The following is a 21,142-nucleotide window of genomic DNA, read 5'->3' as shown; positions in this document are numbered from 1 at the left end:
GGGAAGATATTACTCTAGCTTGTTGCTGTTCAGTTGCTAAATCATGTCTGACTGTTTGCAATCACATGGACTGCAGAATGCCAGGCTTCCCTGCCCTTCACTATCTTCCAGAGTTTGCTCAAACTCATGTTCATTGAGTTGGTGATGCTACCCAACCCTCTCATCCTCTGTCGTCCCCTTCTCCTCTTGCCCTCAATCTTTCCCAGCATCAGGGTCTTTTCCAAAGACTCAGTTCTTTGCATCAGGTGGCCAAAGTATTGAAGTTCAGCCTCAGCCATCAGTCAGTCCTTCCAAAGAATGTTCAGGATTGATTTCAAATAGGATTGACTGGTTTGATCTCTTTGTTGTCTAAGGGGTCCTCATGAGTCTTCTCCAGTACCTTAGCTGCTGGGTTCAGAACTACACTGCCTTTGCCATTACCTGTAAAAGGAAAATTTATTTTCCCCCAAATGTGTTTTTTTTCCAACAAGAATCTCATAAAATGTCATATTTGCCTGAATCTGATCGTAGAAACCTCAAACATATCCAGAAGCCTAACTGTAAGGGAATCTGGGAAATGTAGCTTTTCGTTTACTAGACTCCGTAAAAAAAAAAAAAAAAAACCTATAGAAAGAAAGCATGCTATTGGGTGCTGAGTGAGCCAATTTACAGTATTCAGCACAAAGTGGTTGCAAACATTTGAGCAACAAAGGTATACACAAACACTTCCAAAAGAAGAGTACTGAAAGTTTTTACAGAAATATGTGCATATATAAAGACACTGATGTATAGATCAGTCTTATGGACTCTGTGGGAGAAGGAGAGGGTGGGGAGATTTGGGAGAATGGCATTGAAACATGTATAATATCATGTATGAAACGAGTCACCAGTCCAGGTTCGATGCACGATACTGGATGCTTGGGGCTGGTGCCCTGGGACGACCCAGAGGGATGGTATGGGGAGGGAGGAGGGAGGAGGGTTCAGGATGGGGAGCATGGATATACCTGTGGCAGATTCATTTCAATGTTTGGCAAAACTAATACAATATTGTAAAGTTTAAAAATAAAATAAAATTAAAAAAATAATAAAATAAAATAACTGCTTAAAAAAAAAGAAAAATAAATAAAAAATTTATGAATTCACATATACCAAAATGTTAGATTGATGGTCATTTTTATATAGATAGATTGCAATAAAATTTACCCTCTTGTTAGTATATAATATTCTTCTGAGGATTATATAAGATAATATATGAAAAGTGCTTAGCAGAAAACTTGGCAATAAAGTACTCATAAATATTAGTTAGTCATATATGCATATGTATATATTACATATATACATATAAACAGGCATCAAGATAAAGCAACTGAAGTACATTCCATAGGAACATAGGGCCTGACACTATTAATAATTACACAGAAATTGTGAATTACTATAATTATTATTTTTAACATTCTGTTAGGGAAATTAAGTCTTGTGTAGGCTTCAGAGACAAAGCAGACCAGGCCTCTGACCTTGCTTCTTACCTGCCTGGATGCTGCCCTGACTGTGAGTGACCTCTTGCGAGTACAAGCCTTGCTGCACCATGACAGAGGGGGAATCTTGAAATGGTTGAGCTCCTGAAGGGACTCTGGTCAACCAAGTCCCAGGATTAGCAATATTCTAAGTTTTACTCAACAAAACAAACAGCATTAATGTGAAACTAGAGTTGCAATTTGCTCACAGATTGATGGCTATGTCAATTTGTGTCCTGGGATTATAAGCAGGAAACTGCTCACCAATGGAGCAGATGCTCTGCCTGGGACCTTTTCCCAATTGGAACTCCAGATGTGCTGTGTCACAGGACTTCCCAGCACTGTTTGAGTCTGGTACTTGGTCAAAACCCGATTTGGTGGTGTATTCTCTGCTGTTTCAATTTTTCTTTTCTTTTGCATTAGTATATGAAAAGTAAGCTAGATAAATCTCTAATAAATATTGGTATTATTTATTTGCATATAATAAGCGGCTTATTTTGTTATCAAATCCCTTGAATCTGAGACAAAAGTGAAAACGTTCTGCAAAACACATTCTGAATTTGTTTGACTTTTAAAATACCCACACATTAATATTGTGGAGAGAAAAATGATATTTGCATTTCTCTATGCATCTATTTGGGCTTCCCAGGTGGCTCAATGGGTAAAGAATCAGCATGTAATGCAGGAAACACAGGTTGGGAAGATCCTCTTGAGGAGGGCATGACAACCCACTCTAGTATTCTTGCCAGGAGAATCCCAAGGACAGATTAGCCTTGCAGGCTCCAGTCCATGGGGTCTCAAAGAGTCAGACATGACTGAAGCAACTTAGCACGTACAGACAGGCATGCATCTATTTACATTCACTTGCACCCCAGAGGGTAACCAAAAGAAAATAAAATGGTAACAAAAGAACTACACCCTGAATGATGATGGTGATTGTGGTGTTGGCATTTATAAAGAAATCTGAGTGTCAAAGAATGGATGCTTTCGAACTGTGGTGTCAGAGAAGACTCTTGAGAGTCCTTTGGACTGCACAGAAATACAACCAGTCCATCCTAAAGGAAATCATCCTGAATATTCATTGGAAGCATTGATGCTGAAGCTGAAACTCCAATACTTTGGCTACTTGATGAGAAGAACTGACTCATTTGAAAAGACACGGATTCTGGGAAAGATTGATGGCTGGAGGAGAAGGGAATGACAGAGGATGAAATGGTTGGATAGCATTACCTACTCAATGGACATGAGTTGGAGTAATCTCCGGAAGTTGGTGATGGACAGGGAAGCCTGGCATGCTGTAGTTCATGGAGTCGCAAAGAGTCAGACACAGCTGATCGACTGAACCGACTGACTGACTGATGAAGTAGGTTTCCTGCGACCCTACTGCTCTAAGTGCTCTTAAAGACAATTCACTACTGGTCTTGCATTTCTGCATGTCTTGAAAGAAGAAATACTGACTATATTCTACTCCAGACTTTTCTTTTCAGGGATTTTGTATAGTCAGTATTTTTAGAAAATAGAGAAACTCTCTTTGGAAATAGGAGAAGGATACTTACTTGTCAAGTGTAACAAATGGTCTCTCTACAGCCTGATGTCAAGTGTGTTTCCTATCCATTATAAAATATTTGAGTTTCCTGAGCTGGGCCGGCAGAGGGAGTGGTCTGCTTCTATAACGCAAACCATTGTGTATACAGGCATCATGCCTTCTTCTTGTCCTGGGAACCAGCACAAGTGTTGGTACTCTGACTACTGCTATGGCTGTGAGAAAGAAACAGCCTCTGACAAGGGAGCCTCCTGTCTTTTTCCAGAATCCAGAAAACCCTGAGGCTCACTTGTAGGTTTTGGAGAGTGTAGCATCTCATACTCATTTTGATAAGTGCTCTATACATAATAACTTGTTTAATCATCAATACAAACCTATCAAGAAGGAACCATCATTATCCACATTTACAGGTGGGGAGATTAGTCCACCAAGGTCAGGTCATTTTTCATAGTGGTAGACTCGGGATTGAAACTTTCTCAGGGTCTAGGGTCAGAGTGTTAAACCACTAAGCAAAACTGATTTTAGAATCATCATGCTGTTGGTTCTCAGGTTTTGGTTCTGTTTGTTGAAAGGGAAAAAAATGGAATCATAACTTCATAAAATGGAAGAAAAACTTGCCACTTGTCAAATTAGAAAACTGCTTAGCTCGTATCCAATATTTCTCAACACTGTACTTATTAATCAACATCAGCCTTCTGTCTATCCTAGACAATCTCATCATACTAGCATTATTCCTGCCATCCAATTTGCTATTGATATTTTCCTAGTTTGAAATTACTTTATGAATCCACTCCTCTCTGTACTGATTTCTCCTTTGCTTCTCATGAGCCTCAATTGATATGTAAACATGCATAATTCACTAAGACCTGGAGTACTGTGTCTCATTCTTCACCTTTCTTCCCCTCAGCTGTTCTTCTAAGACAAGATCTTCTCTCCCTATAAAAAGATGGGTCTCCATTCCTAGACTGCCCCTTAATACTCTGCACCTTACACCCATGCTTGTAAGCAATCTGGCCTTTTCTTACAAAGAATCCATCACCTTTTTTTTGTTAACTGCATTTATCTGTCCTAGGTCATATCTCCCAAACTCAGGCCAGCATCACTTGCTTCAAAATTTTATCCTTAATTTCCCTTGCACCTGACTGTGTTTCATAAATGTTTAAATTCATAAATACTTCTTGAAATAATATTCATTGTCAAATGCAGCTGAACTTATGTCTTCTTTTCTAAATTCTTTAGGCAGGTTAACATTACCATAAACTTTGTGACCTAAAGCAACACGTTCTAAATGAAGCAATAGTTAACTTATAGATCAGTGGGTTAAAAATCAGTGGGTTTTTAAAAATTTCTAATAGATTTTTTCACACTTAGTATAACCCATTAAGATATTAAATTAATACTTTTAGAGAATAATACTTTACTTTCTAAAGAATAATCTACTATATAAGTTATATTGTATACATGTTTATCTTCAAAGCTCCATTCCATGGAGCTGAATACCTTATGGTAGGAACCAGATAAATATTACATGACACCTAGAGATTATTTTATAGCAGTAGACCAGATGTCTCAAATATGAAGACCCTGTGGATTATAGTTTAGAATTGTGTAAAAAAAATGATGCAAAGTAAATTTAATGTGTCTGGACCTCTAATCTTAGCATTTCATGCAACTGAATTGAAGCTTATTTTTTTCATATATGTGTCTACCATTATTGGAAAAAATGATTATAGACATTTCAAAACATTGAAGTAAAAACTCACATAAATCAAGAGTTTTACATTCCATTCAAAAGGTTCTATACTTAACCCTATTTAATCCTTAAAACAGCACTATGTGGTATATTATACATACATTACAGGTAAGAAAAGGAGATTAAGAGTCCTTAAGTGGGGGCTAAATAATTGAGCTGAAGTATGCTGAGCCTAAACTCCATGATATATCCTGAAATGTACTATATAAATCAATGCTTCTCAGAATGTGTTTCTCGTAACTCTAGTCTTCAAATGATAACAGCCATTACTGACTGACAGCTGGCTGATGGGGAAAAAGAGATCCTTGGTGTAATACAATGAAAATGCTTAATAAAACAAGGTAAGCATCACTAAATATTAAGTAAAAATTTCACAATATAACATTGCATTTGTGAAAAGAGGTTTTTTTTCCTGTTTTCCAGTGTTCAGTGGATGAGGAATTCATTCACCGGTTTAACAATAATAGTAATTATAGTAGAATGATATGCATTACTTTACAGAGAAAACATTTACATCTTTTATCTAAGTAATTATTATTAAATATATAATGAGTTAAAAGGGGTTTCCCTGATGGCTCAGTGGTAAAGAATCTACCTGCCAATACAGAAGCAGAAGGGCAATCCTGGGTCAGGAAGATCCCCTGGAGAAGGAAATGGCAACCCACTCCAATATTCTTGCTTCAGAAATTCCATGGAAGAGTCTGGTGGGCTACAGTCCCAAAAAGGTCAGACAGAACTAATTAAATAAACAATAGCAAGTGAATTAAAACTATGAAATACAGCTTTACGATATTTAGAAGGGCTATAATTTGGTGCTTGACATAATATGTACAACTCCAAATTAACTAATCCGTCACAGAAAAAAGAAAGTATGTGTAATTTGTCTCATAGAAGTCACCGAGTATAATATCATAGAGTTATAAATTATTTTTAAATAACACATATATCCTTCATAATTCAAAAATTCAAGCAACTTTGTTGTTATATGGTCTCTAAATCATGTCTGACTCTTTGCTACCCCACTGACTGCAGTACATCAGGCTCCTCTGTCCTCCACAATCTCCCAGAGTTCACCCAAATTAATTTCCATTGAGTCGGTGATGCTATCTATCCCATCCTCTGCTGCCTATTTCTCCTTTTGTTTTCATCTTCCCCAGCATCAGGGTCATTTCCAATGAGTCTATTTTGGCATTAGATGGTCAAAGTACTGGAGTGTCAGCTTCAGCATCAGTCCTTCCAAAGAATACTCAGGGTTGATTTCCTTTAAGATTGACTGGTTTGACATGAATCCGCTACAGGTGTACATCTGTTCCCCATTCTGAACCCCCCAATGTATGGCAAAACCAATACAATATTGTAAACTAATTAGCCTCTAAAAAAAATAAAGTAATTAATTTTTTAAAAAAAGATTGAGAGGTTTGATCTCCTTGCTGTCCAAGGAACTCTCAATAGTCTTCTTCACAACCACAATTCAAATATATCAATTCTTTAATGTTCAGCCTTCGTTATGGTCCAACTCTCACATCCATACATGGCTACTGAAGAAAACTAGCTTTGACTATAGTGGCCTTTGTCAGCAAAGTGATGTCTCTGCTTTTTAATACACTGTCAAAGTTTGTTATAGTTTTTATTCCAAGGAGGAATCATATTTTAATTGCATGACTACAGTCAACATCTGCAGTGATTTAGGAGCCCAAGAAAATTAAATGTCTTTGCTTCCACTTTCCCCCCCTCCACCTGACCTGCCTCTTGAGAAACCTATATGCAGGTTAGGAAGCAACAGTTAGAACTGGGCATGGAACAACAGACTGGTTCCAAATAGGAAAGGGAGAACGTCAAGGCTGTATATTGTCACCCTGCTTATTTAACTTATATGCAGAGTACATCATGAGAAACTCTGGGCTGGAAGAAGCACAAGCTGGAATCAAGATTGCCAGGAGAAATATCAATAACCTCAGATATGCAGATGACACCACACTTATGGCAGAAAGTGAAGAGAAACTAAAAAGCCTCTTGATGAAAGTGAAAGAGGAGAGTGAAAAGTTGGCTTAAAGCTCAACATTCAGAAAATGAAGATCATGGCATCTGGTCCCATCACTTCATGGGAAATAGATGGGGAAACAGGGGAAACAGTGTCAGACTTTATTTTTGGGGGCTCCAAAATCACAGCAGATGGTGATCGCAGCCATGAAATTAAGAGACACTGACTCCTTGGAAGGAAAATTATGACCAATCTAGATAGCATATTGAAAAGCAGAGACATTACTTTGCCAACAAAGGTCCACCTAGTCAAGGCTATAGTTTTTCCAGTAGTCATGTATGGATGTGAGAGTTGGACTGTGAAGAATTTGAGCGCCGAAGAACTGATGCTTTTGAACTGTGGTGCTGGAGAAGACTCTTTTTTTTTTTTTTTCTAATTTTATTTTAAACTTTACATAATTGTATTAGTTTTGCCAAATATCAAAATGAATCTGCCACAGGTATACATGTGTTCCCCATCCCGAACCCTCCTCCCTCCTCCCTCCCCATACCATCCCTCTGGGCCCTCCCAGTGCACCAGCCCCAAGCATCCAGCATCGTGCATCGAACCTGGACTGGCAACTCGTTTCCTACATGATATTTTACATGTTTCATTGCCATTCTCCCAAATCTTCCCACCCTCTCCCTCTCCCACAGAGTCCATAAGACTGTTCTATACATCAGTGTCTCTTTTGCTGTCTCGTACACCGGGTTATTGTTACCATCTTTCTAAATTCCATATATATGCGTTAGTATACTGTATTGGGAGTCCCTTGGATTGCAAGGAGATCCAATCAGTCCATTCTAAAGGAGATCAGTCCTGGGTGTCCATTGGAAGGACTGATGCTAAAGCTGAAACTCCAGTACTTTGGCCACCTCATGAGAAGAGTTGACTCATTGGAAAAGACTCTGATGCTGGGAGGGATTGGGGGAAGGAGGAGAAGGGGATGACAGAGGATGCTGGATGGCATCACTGACTCGATGGATGTGAGTTTTAGTGAACTCTGGGAGTTGGTGATGGACAGGGAGGCCTGGCATGCTGCAATTCATGGGGTCGCAAAGAGTCGGACAAGACTGAGCGACTGAACTGAACCTAACTGAACTAATCAGACCAGATGTCATGATCTTAGTTTTCTGAATGTTGAATTTTAAGCCACTCTCCTCTTTCATCCTCCTCTCTTCTTTCACCCTCATCAAAAAGCTCTTTAGTTCTTCATTTTCTGCCATTAGAGTTCTATCATTTGCATATCTGAGGTTTTTGATACTCATCTGGCAATCTTGATATCAGCTTGTGATGCATCCAGCCTGACATTTCATATGCTATGCTCTTCATATAAGTTAAATAAACAGGGTGACTATATAAATCCTTGTCATACTCCTTTGTCAGTTTGAAACCAGTCAGTTGTTTTCATTAGATTCTAAACAGTTGTTTCTTTACCCACATAAATGTTTCTCATGAGACATGTTAGGTGGTCTTGTATTCCCATCTTTTTAAGAATTTTCTACGGTTTATTGTGATCCACACAGTCAAATGCTGTAGTGTAGTCAATGAAACAGATGATTTTCTGGAATTCCCTTGCTTTCTTTATGATACAATGAATGTTGGCAATTCGGTCTCTTACTCCTCTGTCTTCTCAAAAACCAGCTTGTACATTTGGAAGTTCTCTGTTCATGTCCTGCTGAAGCCTAGCTTGAAGAATTTTGAGCATAACCTTACTAGCTTGTGAAATGAGTACAACTGTACAGTGGTTTGAACATTCTGTGACATTCTCCTTCTCTGGGATTGTAATGAAAGTGATCTTTTCCAGTCCTCTGGCCACTTCTGAGTTTTCCAAATTTACTGACATATTGAGTGAAACACTTAAACATCATCATCTTTTAGGATTTTCAATAGCTCAGCTAGAATTCCATCACTTCCACCGGCTTTATTGATAGTAATGCTTCCTAAGGCCCACTTGACTTCACATTCCAGAGTGTCTGGTTCTAGATGAGTGACCACACCATTTTGGTTATCTGGGTCATTGAGACCTTTTTTGTACAATTTTCTATGTATTGTTGCTAGCTCTTCTTAATCTCTTCTGCTTCTGTTAAGTCCTAAATATTTCTATCCTTTTTCATGTCCATCCTTTCATGAACTATTCCCTTGATATCTTTAATTTTCTTGAAGAGATTTCCAGTCTTTCCCATTCTGTTGTTTTCATATATTTCTTTGCATTGCTCCTTTGAGGTCTTCTTATTTCTCCTTGCTATTCTCTTCACTTCCCATCACTTCCCATCACTTCATTGTTTAGTGGAAACAATGTCAGACTTTTTTTGCGGGGGTGGGGGTGGGGGAGGGTGGGCTCCAAAATCACTGCAGATGGTGATTGCAGCCATGAAATTAAAAGATGCTTACTCCTTGGAAAGAAAGTTATGACCAACCTAGATAGCATATTAAAAAGCAGAGACATAATTACTTTGCCAACAAAGGTCCGCAAAGAGTCGGACACGACTGAGCGACTGAATTGAACTGAACTGATTCTCTGGAACTCTTCATTCAGTCACCCAACTGAATGGATATCCTTCCCTTTCTCCCTTGCCTTTCATTTCCCTTGTTTTCTGAGCTATTTGTAAAGCCTCCTCAGACAACCACTTTGCCTTCTTTTATTTCTTTTTCTTTGGGATAGTTCTGGTCACTATCTCTTCTCTGATGTTATGAACTTCCATCCATAGTTCTTTATGCATTCTGTCTACCAGATTTAACTCCTTGAATCTACTTATCACCTCCATTGTACAATCATACGGGATCTAAGTCATACATGAATGGCTTAATGGTTTTTCTTACTTTCTTCAATTTAAGCCTGAATTTTGCTTCCCTAGTAGCTCAGAGGGTAAAGCATCTGCTTGCAACATGGGACACCTGGGTTCAATCCCTGGGCCGTGAAGATCCAGGAAATGGCAACCCACTCCAGTATTCCTGTCTGGAGAATCCCATGGATGGAGGAGCCTGGTAGGCTACAGTCCATGGGGTCGCAAAGAGTTGGACACAAATGAATAACTTCACTTTCTTTCTTTCTTTTCAGTAAAAAGCTCATGTTATGAGCCACAGTCAGCTCCAGGTCTTGTTTTTGCTGAATGTATAGAGCTTCTCCATTTTCTGCTGCAAAGGATATAATCAATCTGATTTCAGTATTGACCACCTGGTGACGTACATGTGTAGAGTTTTTTTTTTGTGTTGTGGGAAATGGTACTTGCTATGACCAATGAGTTCTCTTGATAAAAATCTGCTAGCCTTTGACCTGCTTCATTTTGTACTCCAAGGCCAAACTTGCCTAATACCCCGGGTATCTCTTGACTTTTTACTTTTGCATCATTCCAATCTCCTTTATGAAAAGGACATTTGAGGAGCGGGGGGGCATGGTGTTAGGTCTAGAAGGTCATGTAGGTCTTCATAGAGCCATTCAGCTTCAGCTTCTTCAGCATTACTTGTTCGGCATAGATTTGGATTGTTGTGATGTTGAATGGTTTACCTTGGAAACAAACTGAGATTGTTCCGTTGTTTTTGAGATTGCACTGAATTACTGTATTTCAGATGCTTTGTTTGACTGTGAGTATTACTCTATTTCTGATAAGGGATTCTTGCCCACAGTGGTCTATTTAGTGTACACCTGATTCAAATTTGCTGTCTCCATCCATTTTAGTTCACTGATACCTAAGATTCTGATGTTCACTCTTGCCTTGAAGATATCCAGTTTACCTTGATTCATGGACCTAACATTCTAGATTCCTATGCAACATTGTTATTTACAACATTGGACTTTATTTTCACCAGCAGGCATATACACAACTGAGCATTTTTTTCTGCTTTGGACCATCTACTTAATTTTTCTGGGGCTATTAGTAATTGCCCTCCACTCATCCTAATAACACATTGGACACTTTCCAACCTGGGAGGGCTCATCTTCCGATGTCATATCTTTTTCCTTTTCATACTATTCATGGGATTCTCACAGCAAGGATCAGAGAAGGCAATGACAACTGACTCCAGTACTCTTGCCTGGAAAATCCCATGGGCAGAGGAGCTTGGTAGGCTGCCATCTATGGGGTCGCTAAGAGTTGGGCACGACTGAGCGACTTTACTTTCACTTTTCACTTTCATGCATTGGAGAAGGAAATGGCAACCCACTCCAGTATTCTTGCCTGGAGAATCCCAGGGGCAGAGGAGCCTGGTGGGCTGCCATCTAAGGGGTCACACAGAGTCAGACATGACTGAAGCGACTTAGCAGCAGCAGCAGCAGCACAGCAAGAATTGGAGAAGGAAATGGCAACCCACTCCAGTATTCTTGCCGGGAAAATTCCATGGATGGAGGAGCCTGGTAGGCTACAGTCCATGGACTCGCAAAGAGTCGGACATGACTCAGCGACTTCACTTTCTTTCTTTCTTCCACAGCAAGAATATCGGAGTGGGCTGCCATTCCCTTCTCCAGTGGACCATGTCTTATAAGAACTCTTCACTCTGATCCATCCATCTCTGATGGCCCTGCAAGGGTTTGTCTCACAGCTCATTGAGTTACGCAAGCCGCTTTGCCATGATAAGACTGGGATCCACGAAGGGAATCAAGCAACTTACCAATACTTAAATATTAATACATTAAATGTTATGTTAAGACCCTGGGTTATAAAGAAGAAATATATATATTTTAAAGCCCAAGTATAATAAATACACTTTATTAAATAAAAGAAAATTTCCTGTTTCTCCTCTAGCAGGGGAGACAAAAACAAAAGGAAAAACTGATAGAACATATAGTTTTTCATTAGAAGATAAGATATTTTTCAGAAAAAAAAGTGATGTTCATATGACTGTTTTTGAACAGCTCTTTCATAAAGTCTAACCATTGCAAGTAAGCAAAGTTACTGTTTCATGTTAAATAAATTAAGTCTTCAAGCACAGTTTGGTTACTATTAACTGTAATTTCTCAGAAAATGACTTTCAATTCTTTCAAATTGAAAGAATTTGGCATTTCTGTTTTGTTAAAAGTATAAAATAAGGATATTTTGTATTGGTGTTTGAAGGGAAGATCACTATTGGGATGTTACTTTGCAGGGAAAAGTAGTAATTTAAAAACCACGCAAAGAAAGGCCTAAACAATATTCATTTGATATCCTATGATGCATTAAATCATTATTTATAGTAAATAAATATAGTTATTGTGGGATGTTTTCCCATCATCAGACCTATTACACCTTGATTTCTTTTAAGTAGCATTGCTTCCTGGTGGACAAAATGCCCTCAAAATTAATCATCCTGAAACCAAAATAAATGACCCATTGAATAAGATGATTTATGAATATCCTTCAGAAAAACAGAGAATGTATGCAAAATGGAGAAGGAAAGATAATGTGTTTGGCATAATATAAACTGATTCTTGGCATAAATGAGAAACACAATCAGATATATTTTGAAGCTTCTCTTGGTTGATGAGAATGGCATCAATAGGTAAAGAAGGATATTTGTCTTCCTGCTGCTATGACAGGAGAACATGCATCAAGATCATCTAAAATTGGTTGAAGAACAGGGAATATTTGTGCATTATTGCTGGGAGTGCAAATTGGTTCAGCCATTATGGAAAAGGTACCTCAAAAAATCGAAAATGGAATTACAATATGATCCAGCAATTCTACTTCTGGGTATTACCCAAAAGAAATGAAAATAAGATATTAAAAACATATGTACTCTCATATTTATTGCAGCATATTCATAATAGCCAAGATATGGAAGTAATCTGAATCTAAACTTCCAGCTATATGATGAATAAATCCTTGGAATCTAATGTGTAGCATACTGACTAAAGTTAATAACACTATCATATATTGAGAGTTGCAAAGAGGCTAAGTCTTAATTATCTCACCATAAGACCCACAAAAAATTGTAATTATGAGAACTGGAAGATGTGCCAACAATTAAAAAATAAATTACATCTTTAAGTTTAAAAAGAGATCATCTAAAATTGGATCAAGTTGTTTAATGAACTTTTTTAAGAATGGAGGATGCATATTCATCCTGAGGGGAAAGTTACTACTTACATTGAAATCTTTACCACTAAAAAGTTATGTAAGAAGACAGTTTGAGGCATCATTTATATTACTTGTAGGGAGTATATTTCCAGTAATTTATTTTTCTTCTACAGAGTTACACATTAGAACTTAAATTGTTATGTTTGAAAGTTTGTCGAAGTATCAGTGACTATTTTATGTTTATAGTAACTTCCAGAATTTGCATCTATGTATTATCATTTTTGTTTCCAAACTCACTCACTTTAACATGAAAAATCACAAAATATCACCCACATAAAGAGATGTGATCACTGTTTTTAACAGTGAAAGATCTATTTCTATAGAGCAAATTTCAGCTAATGAAATCAGAAATTTTCTCAATGTGTTCACTATAATTAGAAATTACATTTTATTGATTCATTATGCAGCAATCAATTTGTATTTGTATTGTTAAGTTATATGTAAAATGAAATGAATTAAAATATTTGAAGTGCTTATATTATTAAAGAGTTGCTAGTCAATCATACATTATTAAGTTCTGCATATATGACATTGGTATATTGTTGCAAGGTAATCAATAATTATTCATGAGAATACACATTGCCTCCATTTAATTTCAAAAGTGCATTTAAGAAAATAAATAGAGTGCAAATAGAATTGATCTGATATAAAGCAATAGGTATAGCATAGTGAGTGTGATAGTCACTCAGTTGCATCCAACTCTGCAACCCTATGGACTGTAGTTTGCCAGGCTCCTCTGTCCATGGAATTCTCCAGCTAAGAATGCTGGAGTGGGTTATGTATAGAACTATTTTTCTTCACATTATTTTACAACATTTAATTTTTTTAAGAATTATTGTCAGAAGAACACCTGTCTGGCATTTATACAGCATTGTCATTTGCCAAAAACAAATAAATAAATAAATCTATCCATCTTTCAGTTAGAGCCCTCTGGTGGCTCAGAGGGTAAAGCGTCTGCCTACAGTGCAGGAGACCCGGGTTCGATCCCTGGATTGGGAAGATCCTCTGGAGAAGGAAATGGCAACCCACTCTAGTACTCTTGCCTGGAAAATTCCATGGACTGAGGAGCCTGGTGGGCTACAGTCCATGGGGTTGCAAAGAGTCGGACAGTTATCTTTCAGCTAAGTTGACAATTTTAGAGGTGAGTTTTCCTGTCTTTCGGTACGTGGACTTTCTAAGGCTTCTAACTATTGATTATGATTGACAAAACCCACAGTTTTCATAAATAGCTACAAATCATTATTTCCCTCAGCAATAGCTTTCTAAATTGAATATCAAAGAGCCTACTGTTCAGTATGTATGATATTGTAATCCATTAGAAATACAGTGACTCCGAACTTCAGGTAATTGTAAGAATCTCCATATCAGGTATTACTAATTGTGCTGGCTACATTTTGTTTCCTGAACATAAAGAAATGCAACAATTAGACAAAAGAGTCTTATTAAGGGCTCATGTATATGAATTATCACCTTACAATTGTACATGATATTTTCATTTGTTAATGTAATATATCCAATGGCCTTTATGAATAAGGATTTGAAGATCAGTCTCTCCATGCTCACTGTTCCTGACTAGCTACCTAAACTTGAAGAAGTTAGCTGACCTCAGGAACTCTGTGAGATTATTCTAATGAAGGGTATTTGGATATTTAGGAAATGTAAATTAAGAGTTTAGAATTTCAAACTCATAGCAACACCCCTTAGGCTCATTGAGAAATACATTCCTGTCTATTTCAGATTATATATTAGATAATTTTTAGTGTTTTCAGTTGCTAATTTTGTAATGTGGGAAATAAAGGAGAATCTGAACTCATGAGTGTTTAAAAATAAATAGAAAATAGTTTGTATGTGCATTTATCTGCATAAAGACTGCAGGCATCATTCTTTAATGGCATTTATTGTCCCAAATACACTCTTTTAATCAAATCAAGTATGGTCTTGACATAATGATTTCTGTTATTGCTCAATAGTGAAGAAGGTATGTACCATAGAAAGAGCAATTGTGCAGCTTACATTTTTCATATACACAAATGTATATGACATAATATTTGCCATACAGAACCTATTTAGAATCATAGACTTTTGCAGGATATGTTTTTTAATAGTATAATGACATTGTTCAACATCCTTATAGAAGTATAAGCCTTAGCCTTTGAGACATGTAAAGGATTTTTTATGTCACATGTTATGTTATGGTAATATTTACCATAGAAGAGGAATTACCTCTGGAGGGTGTAAGTCACTTGTATTTAGTGACCAAGTTGGCATAATTCTTATATATGTCCCTTAAAATAGCACAGTTACATGTGCCATTTTCTATTTTTTTCTTGATGTTACAAAGTACTGAGCAGTTTTTATATAAATTAGCAGTAGGAAAAATATATGCACCATGACATTAAAGACAATAATATGTGAATAGAAAAATCCATATATATCAAGTTTATGAACATGGAGAAAACACTGAGAATAACAACATGCTAAATTTACCTACTGTACAATTGGGATTTAGCTAAACAAGCTATGATCCCTTTTAATAGAATAAGAATGATAACATTGATCTGAATCACTTTGAATGTGATTTCTCAAAATGCAGACGTATTTGGATGATAATTCTTACAAATAATGTGTGGTTGAAGATTAAAATAATATATATAAAGAGATCAGCACAGTGTCTGACATCTGTTAGATACTTAACAAAAGACAGGTATTAATAATATAACCTATAAATGATTATTAGGTAATTGACTTTAGTCCTCATTGCCCCCAAATGTTCAGTCTTAACAAAATATAAATAGCCATGAAAGGAGAACATGCTTTATTTTTAACACTTCTGAATGGAAGAGCCAAGACTATCCATGTGAGAATAGAGGAGGGAATATCTATGATAAAGACAATTGGATCATTTTGGTGAATGGACAAACATTCTTTTATCGACAGAAGAGAGTGAAGCCAGTGCTGAGGAGCATGCCACAGCATAACACACAAAACTGTGCACAGTGATTACATCCTTCTAACTGTAGTAAAACTTCAGTTTTACTTTGGAAAAGTAAAACCTCAATGAAGTTGACAGAGTTTCTAAGCTATTTGTAAAGCATAGTTGACTTAAATTTTCCTCAAAAACTATTAAAATACTTCCCTGAGAAATATTGGCAGATGATAATTGATTTGTTGTGATCTTTATAGAAGACATTACTTCTGGATCATATTTACAGAATTCTCATTGGGTTTTAATGCATAATGTGCTCTATTTTAACTCAGCTTTTAAGTTACTGAAGAACAGTGTGAAAAATTGTTTCCTGAAAAGTTTTGATCATTCTTTCAAACCCGTGGGGCTCTTTATTTCTCTGCTATATTCTTTAATGTAGCTGTAAAGAAGGACCTCTTACACAACTGGAAACCTCAAAATTGTGTACTGAATAGATTAATCTTTGTCTCATTTAACAACAGGCCATACACAGATGAAAATCAGTTGAGAATCTGTACTGACTATTGAACCAAGACACGTCTTGTCAGTTGAATTTCATTGAAATATAATTCTAGAGTTTGAAAATATGGATTAGTATGACTTTCCAAAATAATATTAGAATAAAAGCATGTGAATATCAAATAATCAATTAAAGGTAGAATTGCAAGTTTCCAAGCATTTCAATATATGTATACACAGAAGAAATAGGAATTGTTTTTCATTGGATTTTCATTGCTATGTAAATTAATGTAATTTCAGGTCACTGATATCATGAGGTTGGGATTGGTGTTTCAAGCATAAACAGGCACCAAATGCAAGGAATTAAAAGATTAAAGACTGCATAATTCTTGGCAATGTAATAAACATGTTCCAGCAAATAAGATTAGCAATTAGTCAGGAAGTCCAGAGAATTACTAGTTGAGAAATGTTTACTAAGATCAAATGAGGCCATAGTCTACATTTCAAGTACTAGTGACCAAGAAAGGTACAGTATTTGATTTTCAGAATTTTGTTATCTAATAATGGGTAAGACATTGCTTTTGTGACTCAATATTTTTTGAGTCACAATGATTTTTAAATATTTTAAATGGCCATTCATAATTTCCAGTAAGATAATATTATAAGGTGATTCCAATAACTGTTTAAGAAAAAATGTAGAGTTCTTCTAAGTAGAGCTAGACAGCAAGTCTTGATGTAACTATATATCTCTGATTTATTTTACTTACAATTCAGTAGTCTAGCAGACATTATGTGAAGATTCTGAACCCTGTGTTAGCCAATAACAATGACAGAAGTGACAAGCATCATCTTGAAATTTTTATTACATTATAAAAGAAAACATGTTCCCAGAAAATAGTTGAAAAAGCATAATTTCTACTACTTCAGATGATTTAATTTATGTACTCCAAGGCAATAAAGCATTGAAAGGAAAACTATACTGAATTTATTTCACCTATAATGGAATTATAAATATGATTTAAGGTTAATCTGAAACACTAGGCCCCTTTATAAGAAGGAAGATGTGCCATCAATATGCTTAAAATGCATGTATCACTTAAATTAACATCACATAGCACCTCTTGGAATAGAAATTTCCTTTTGCAACACAAAGTACAAAACTTTGAGTTAATATGAGTGTCTTGAGGATAAATCAATGTAATGAATTCAATTATAAAATAACAAGATATACCTAAGTTTGCTGAAAAAGAACACATTTTGGGAATCCCTGGAAAGGTAGTCTTACCTAATTCATTTGAACAAAATAAACATAGTAAAAATTGTTAAGTATGTCTTTTCATATTTTTCTGTAATATAAACTCACAGATGATCAAACAAGAAAAAAATTGTGTAAATCAGTCAGTTGTGAGAAAATGCACAGAGGAGATTATATTTGGACTTAAGTAAGCAAAATTGGTAACATCAATCTAGCCACCCTCAAGAATGTAACTATCCTTTTATCATTTCAGAAATACATGTAATCTTTGTAACTTCTCCACAGTTATATTTTTTAAATTTATTTGTGTAAAACTCCAAAAAGCTCTAAAAAAATATTTTCCTATGCAAAATGGATGGAATAAAACATGACAGTTGTCAACATACACATGAAAAGTTGCACAGAATTGCTAATAATTAAAGAAATACAAATCAAAGCTACAATGACCTTACTCCAATCAGAACAGCAAACATTAAAAAGTCTACAAATAACAAATATTTCAAGGGTGTGGAGAAAATGGAAACTTCCTATACGGTTGGTGGGAATGTAAGCTGGTGCAGCCACTATGGAAAACAGTATGGAGGTCAAAAAATATAAATAAAGTTGCTCTATGATCCAGCAATCCTACTGCTGGGCATATGGAGCATCATAATTCAAAGTGATACATGCACCCCTCTGTTAATAGCACTATTTGCAATTGCCAAGATATGGAAACAACCTAAATGTACATAGACAGATGAGTGGATAAACAGTATATATAACAAATATATATATACTCGGCCATAAAGTGAATGAAATAAAGCTATTTCATTATTTGCCACAACATGGATGGACCTAGAGATTATCACGCTAGGTGAAGTAAGGTAGAGAAAGACAAATGTCATATGATATCACTTATATATGGAATCTAAAATATGACACAAATAAACCTATCTACAAAGCTGAAACAGATCGTGGTTACCAAGGCAAAGATGGATGGATAAATTAGGAGTTTGGGATTAATGGACTATCCCGAACTATAAACAAAATAGGCAAACAACAGGCTCCTACAGTGTGGCACAGGGAACCATATTCAATATCCTGTGATAAACTATATGGAAAAAAATGAAAAAGAATGTATACACACACACACGTATATGAAATCACTGCTATACAGCAGAAATTGGCACAATACTGTAAATCAACTATACTTCAATAAAATAAATAAATAACAGAGCACAATTGTGTTTTGCTCCATTGTCAGATTTGGGACTACTACAGGTTGGGGAAGCAATAAGTGGCCAAGGATGCCCACAACATAAAATAAGAATGGACAGGCCAAAAGGATTAAACCTGGAAAAATCTGTGAAATCTCTATCATTACAATCAGTAGAAGCACACACTAATGGAAACTTTTTGTTGATGTATAACAATCTACTTAGAATAATATTATCTCAATTAATGCATTTCAAATAAGATTCTCTTTGTGAGGTAAAGAAACTTCCTATGTCAGACTAAGACTGACTATGCCATAGAAAAAGTTATCACCAACTTCTTATATATATATATATATTCTTGCTCTTTCAGAGAAAATATAGTGAGATGGCAGTGACTAAATAGTTGGTTCTCCACAAAGCATAGTTTTAAAAGGATCATCTCCTAAATTATAGATGTAACAGAACACCTACTGTTATAGACAATGGTTGGTGGAGGAATTAAATGAAAATATCTCAGGGAATGAACAGAAAGTTGTGTTGAATTTTCCAAAAACACTGTATGAAGAAAGGAAACCTTGACAAACTTCAATTGCCTTGGAGAGTTCCCAAAGCTTTCACAATGACTTTAAAATCATGTTGAAAATTGTGAAGTTTTATTGTTTTTCTCATTTCAATTATACTTTCAAGGTAGCATCAATTTTTTTTCTTATATACTTACTCAACTGTATAAAACTATGATCTTAAAATTGTTACTCCTTACCTTTGATTCTTGAACGTTCTTGACTTTTTTCCTGCTGGAAATAAAACAAAAATAGTTCAAAGTTTGTAAGCATTTTATCAACAGTGTGATATAAAGTAACACTTTAAAGTCTTGTCAAAATATTTCACTGTACATATATCCAAGAGTCATTGTAACATAATTCTCACTTTAAAGACACATGTCAAATCTTTCATCAGAGCAGTAATCATACTTAGTGTACATAAATGTTTCTAAGAAACCAATACATTGCACAAATGATTTGATAAATAAATACTTAATGAATAATAAATACATTAGTGCGTCTCCAAAATGTCTTCGTCCATTTTATTTAATCCCAACAGATATTAAATCACATCTTCAGAATTTGCTATTAGTGTCTTTATGTTAATTCTATGCTTTTGGTGAGGAAAAATGTTTAATGGCAAGCAATGGAGAATTCACTAAAACACACACACAAAGATATTTCAAATGTCTTTCCTTCAGTTTAGCTTAAAATTGTTCCCTGTCTTGCTTCTCTGAGGCTAAAGTTGACAATAATTCTATTATTTATTCAAAGCTGCTTCAGTCAGACTGGTCTTTCAATTTGACATACACCTTATTAGTTACCAGGCAACCCCAGAAGAATTTGTTTGCTTTCGAGTTTTCAGGTAGAAATTGTGAACTCTACAACTTCTCGATTAATACTCAGGCAGTGTACTCTGCGTAAAGCTTTCAGGTTCTAAAACTAAAAATAATTTTAAAATATGTTTCTAACTAAAAGTCACACACAGATATGCAGAATTATATGAATGTCAATAAATTTTGATAGCATTTATAAACATAGTAAAAATATGAATAGTTATTTTGCTGCAAGTATTCATCCCAGAGTCAGATTGAGAATAAAAATGCATATTGACAACCTAAACATTCCCTTATATTAAGACCAGGCTCGTGTCCCCAGACCTAGTTCTTTACCTAGGTCTGGTTTTATAAATGCTGGTGATAAACCAGGTCTGATTCATATGATGCATCTTGTGTGGGAAGTGTCTGTGACTCTAGGTATCTGATCAACCTTGAGAAATGGTAGCACAGTGAGTGTGATAACATTTGAAGATAACCATTGCTAGGTTGATGATTACCAGTTGCCATTAAATGAATTGTAAAATTTTTAAAAATGCATCTTGATAGATGTGTATTCATTGAAACATGCTAACCAAATGTATAATTCTATTAAGCTAATGTTTTATATTCTAAATCTCTTATCTTAGCCCATCAAGACTTCGTGTTTAAATTCTGGACTGTATTCTGTTAATTAATTATTTTTTAATTATTATGTACTTTTAATTTAGAGTATATGTTGCTCATTTAAACTAAAATTCCTAATAAAAATTATATATATTTATAAATAATAATTACATGCTTTAAAAGTACATTATTGTTTCATAATTATAGGACAAGTTGATTTAAATTTTAAATGGTTACTAATGAAAAAATTATCTCTATTTCTCTCCTTCTATTTTTACACTTTTTCATTCATTTAATCATTCATTCTTTAAGCAAATGTGTACTGATCACTCCTATGGTTTTTCCTGTGGTCATGTATGGATGTGAGAGTTGGACTGTGAAGAAGGCTGAGTGCCGAAGAATTGATGCTTTTGAACTGTGG

The 21,142-nt window shown here is 35.6% G+C and overlaps 1 protein-coding gene and 1 pseudogene across 2 annotated transcripts in view; one reads left to right on the top strand and one right to left on the bottom strand.

The window, feature by feature from the left end:
• Positions 1 to 21,142, bottom strand: part of FSTL5 (follistatin like 5) — a 930,240-nt gene that overhangs the window by 745,178 nt on the left and 163,920 nt on the right. For both annotated transcript variants that reach the window (XM_024977492.2, NM_001206863.1), the window contains one exon: positions 19,498 to 19,531. In XM_024977492.2, coding sequence (XP_024833260.1) covers positions 19,498 to 19,531 — 34 coding nt within the window. The remainder of the gene's footprint in view (positions 1 to 19,497; positions 19,532 to 21,142) is intronic.
• Positions 20,370 to 20,484, top strand: LOC112442142 (uncharacterized; annotated as a pseudogene).

Source organism: Bos taurus, chromosome 17, assembly GCF_002263795.3.
Source record: "Bos taurus isolate L1 Dominette 01449 registration number 42190680 breed Hereford chromosome 17, ARS-UCD2.0, whole genome shotgun sequence".
Classification (NCBI taxonomy): Eukaryota; Metazoa; Chordata; class Mammalia; order Artiodactyla; family Bovidae; genus Bos; species Bos taurus.
The sequence above is the reverse complement of the archived record's forward strand: the minus strand, read 5'-3'. Positions and strand labels throughout refer to the sequence as shown.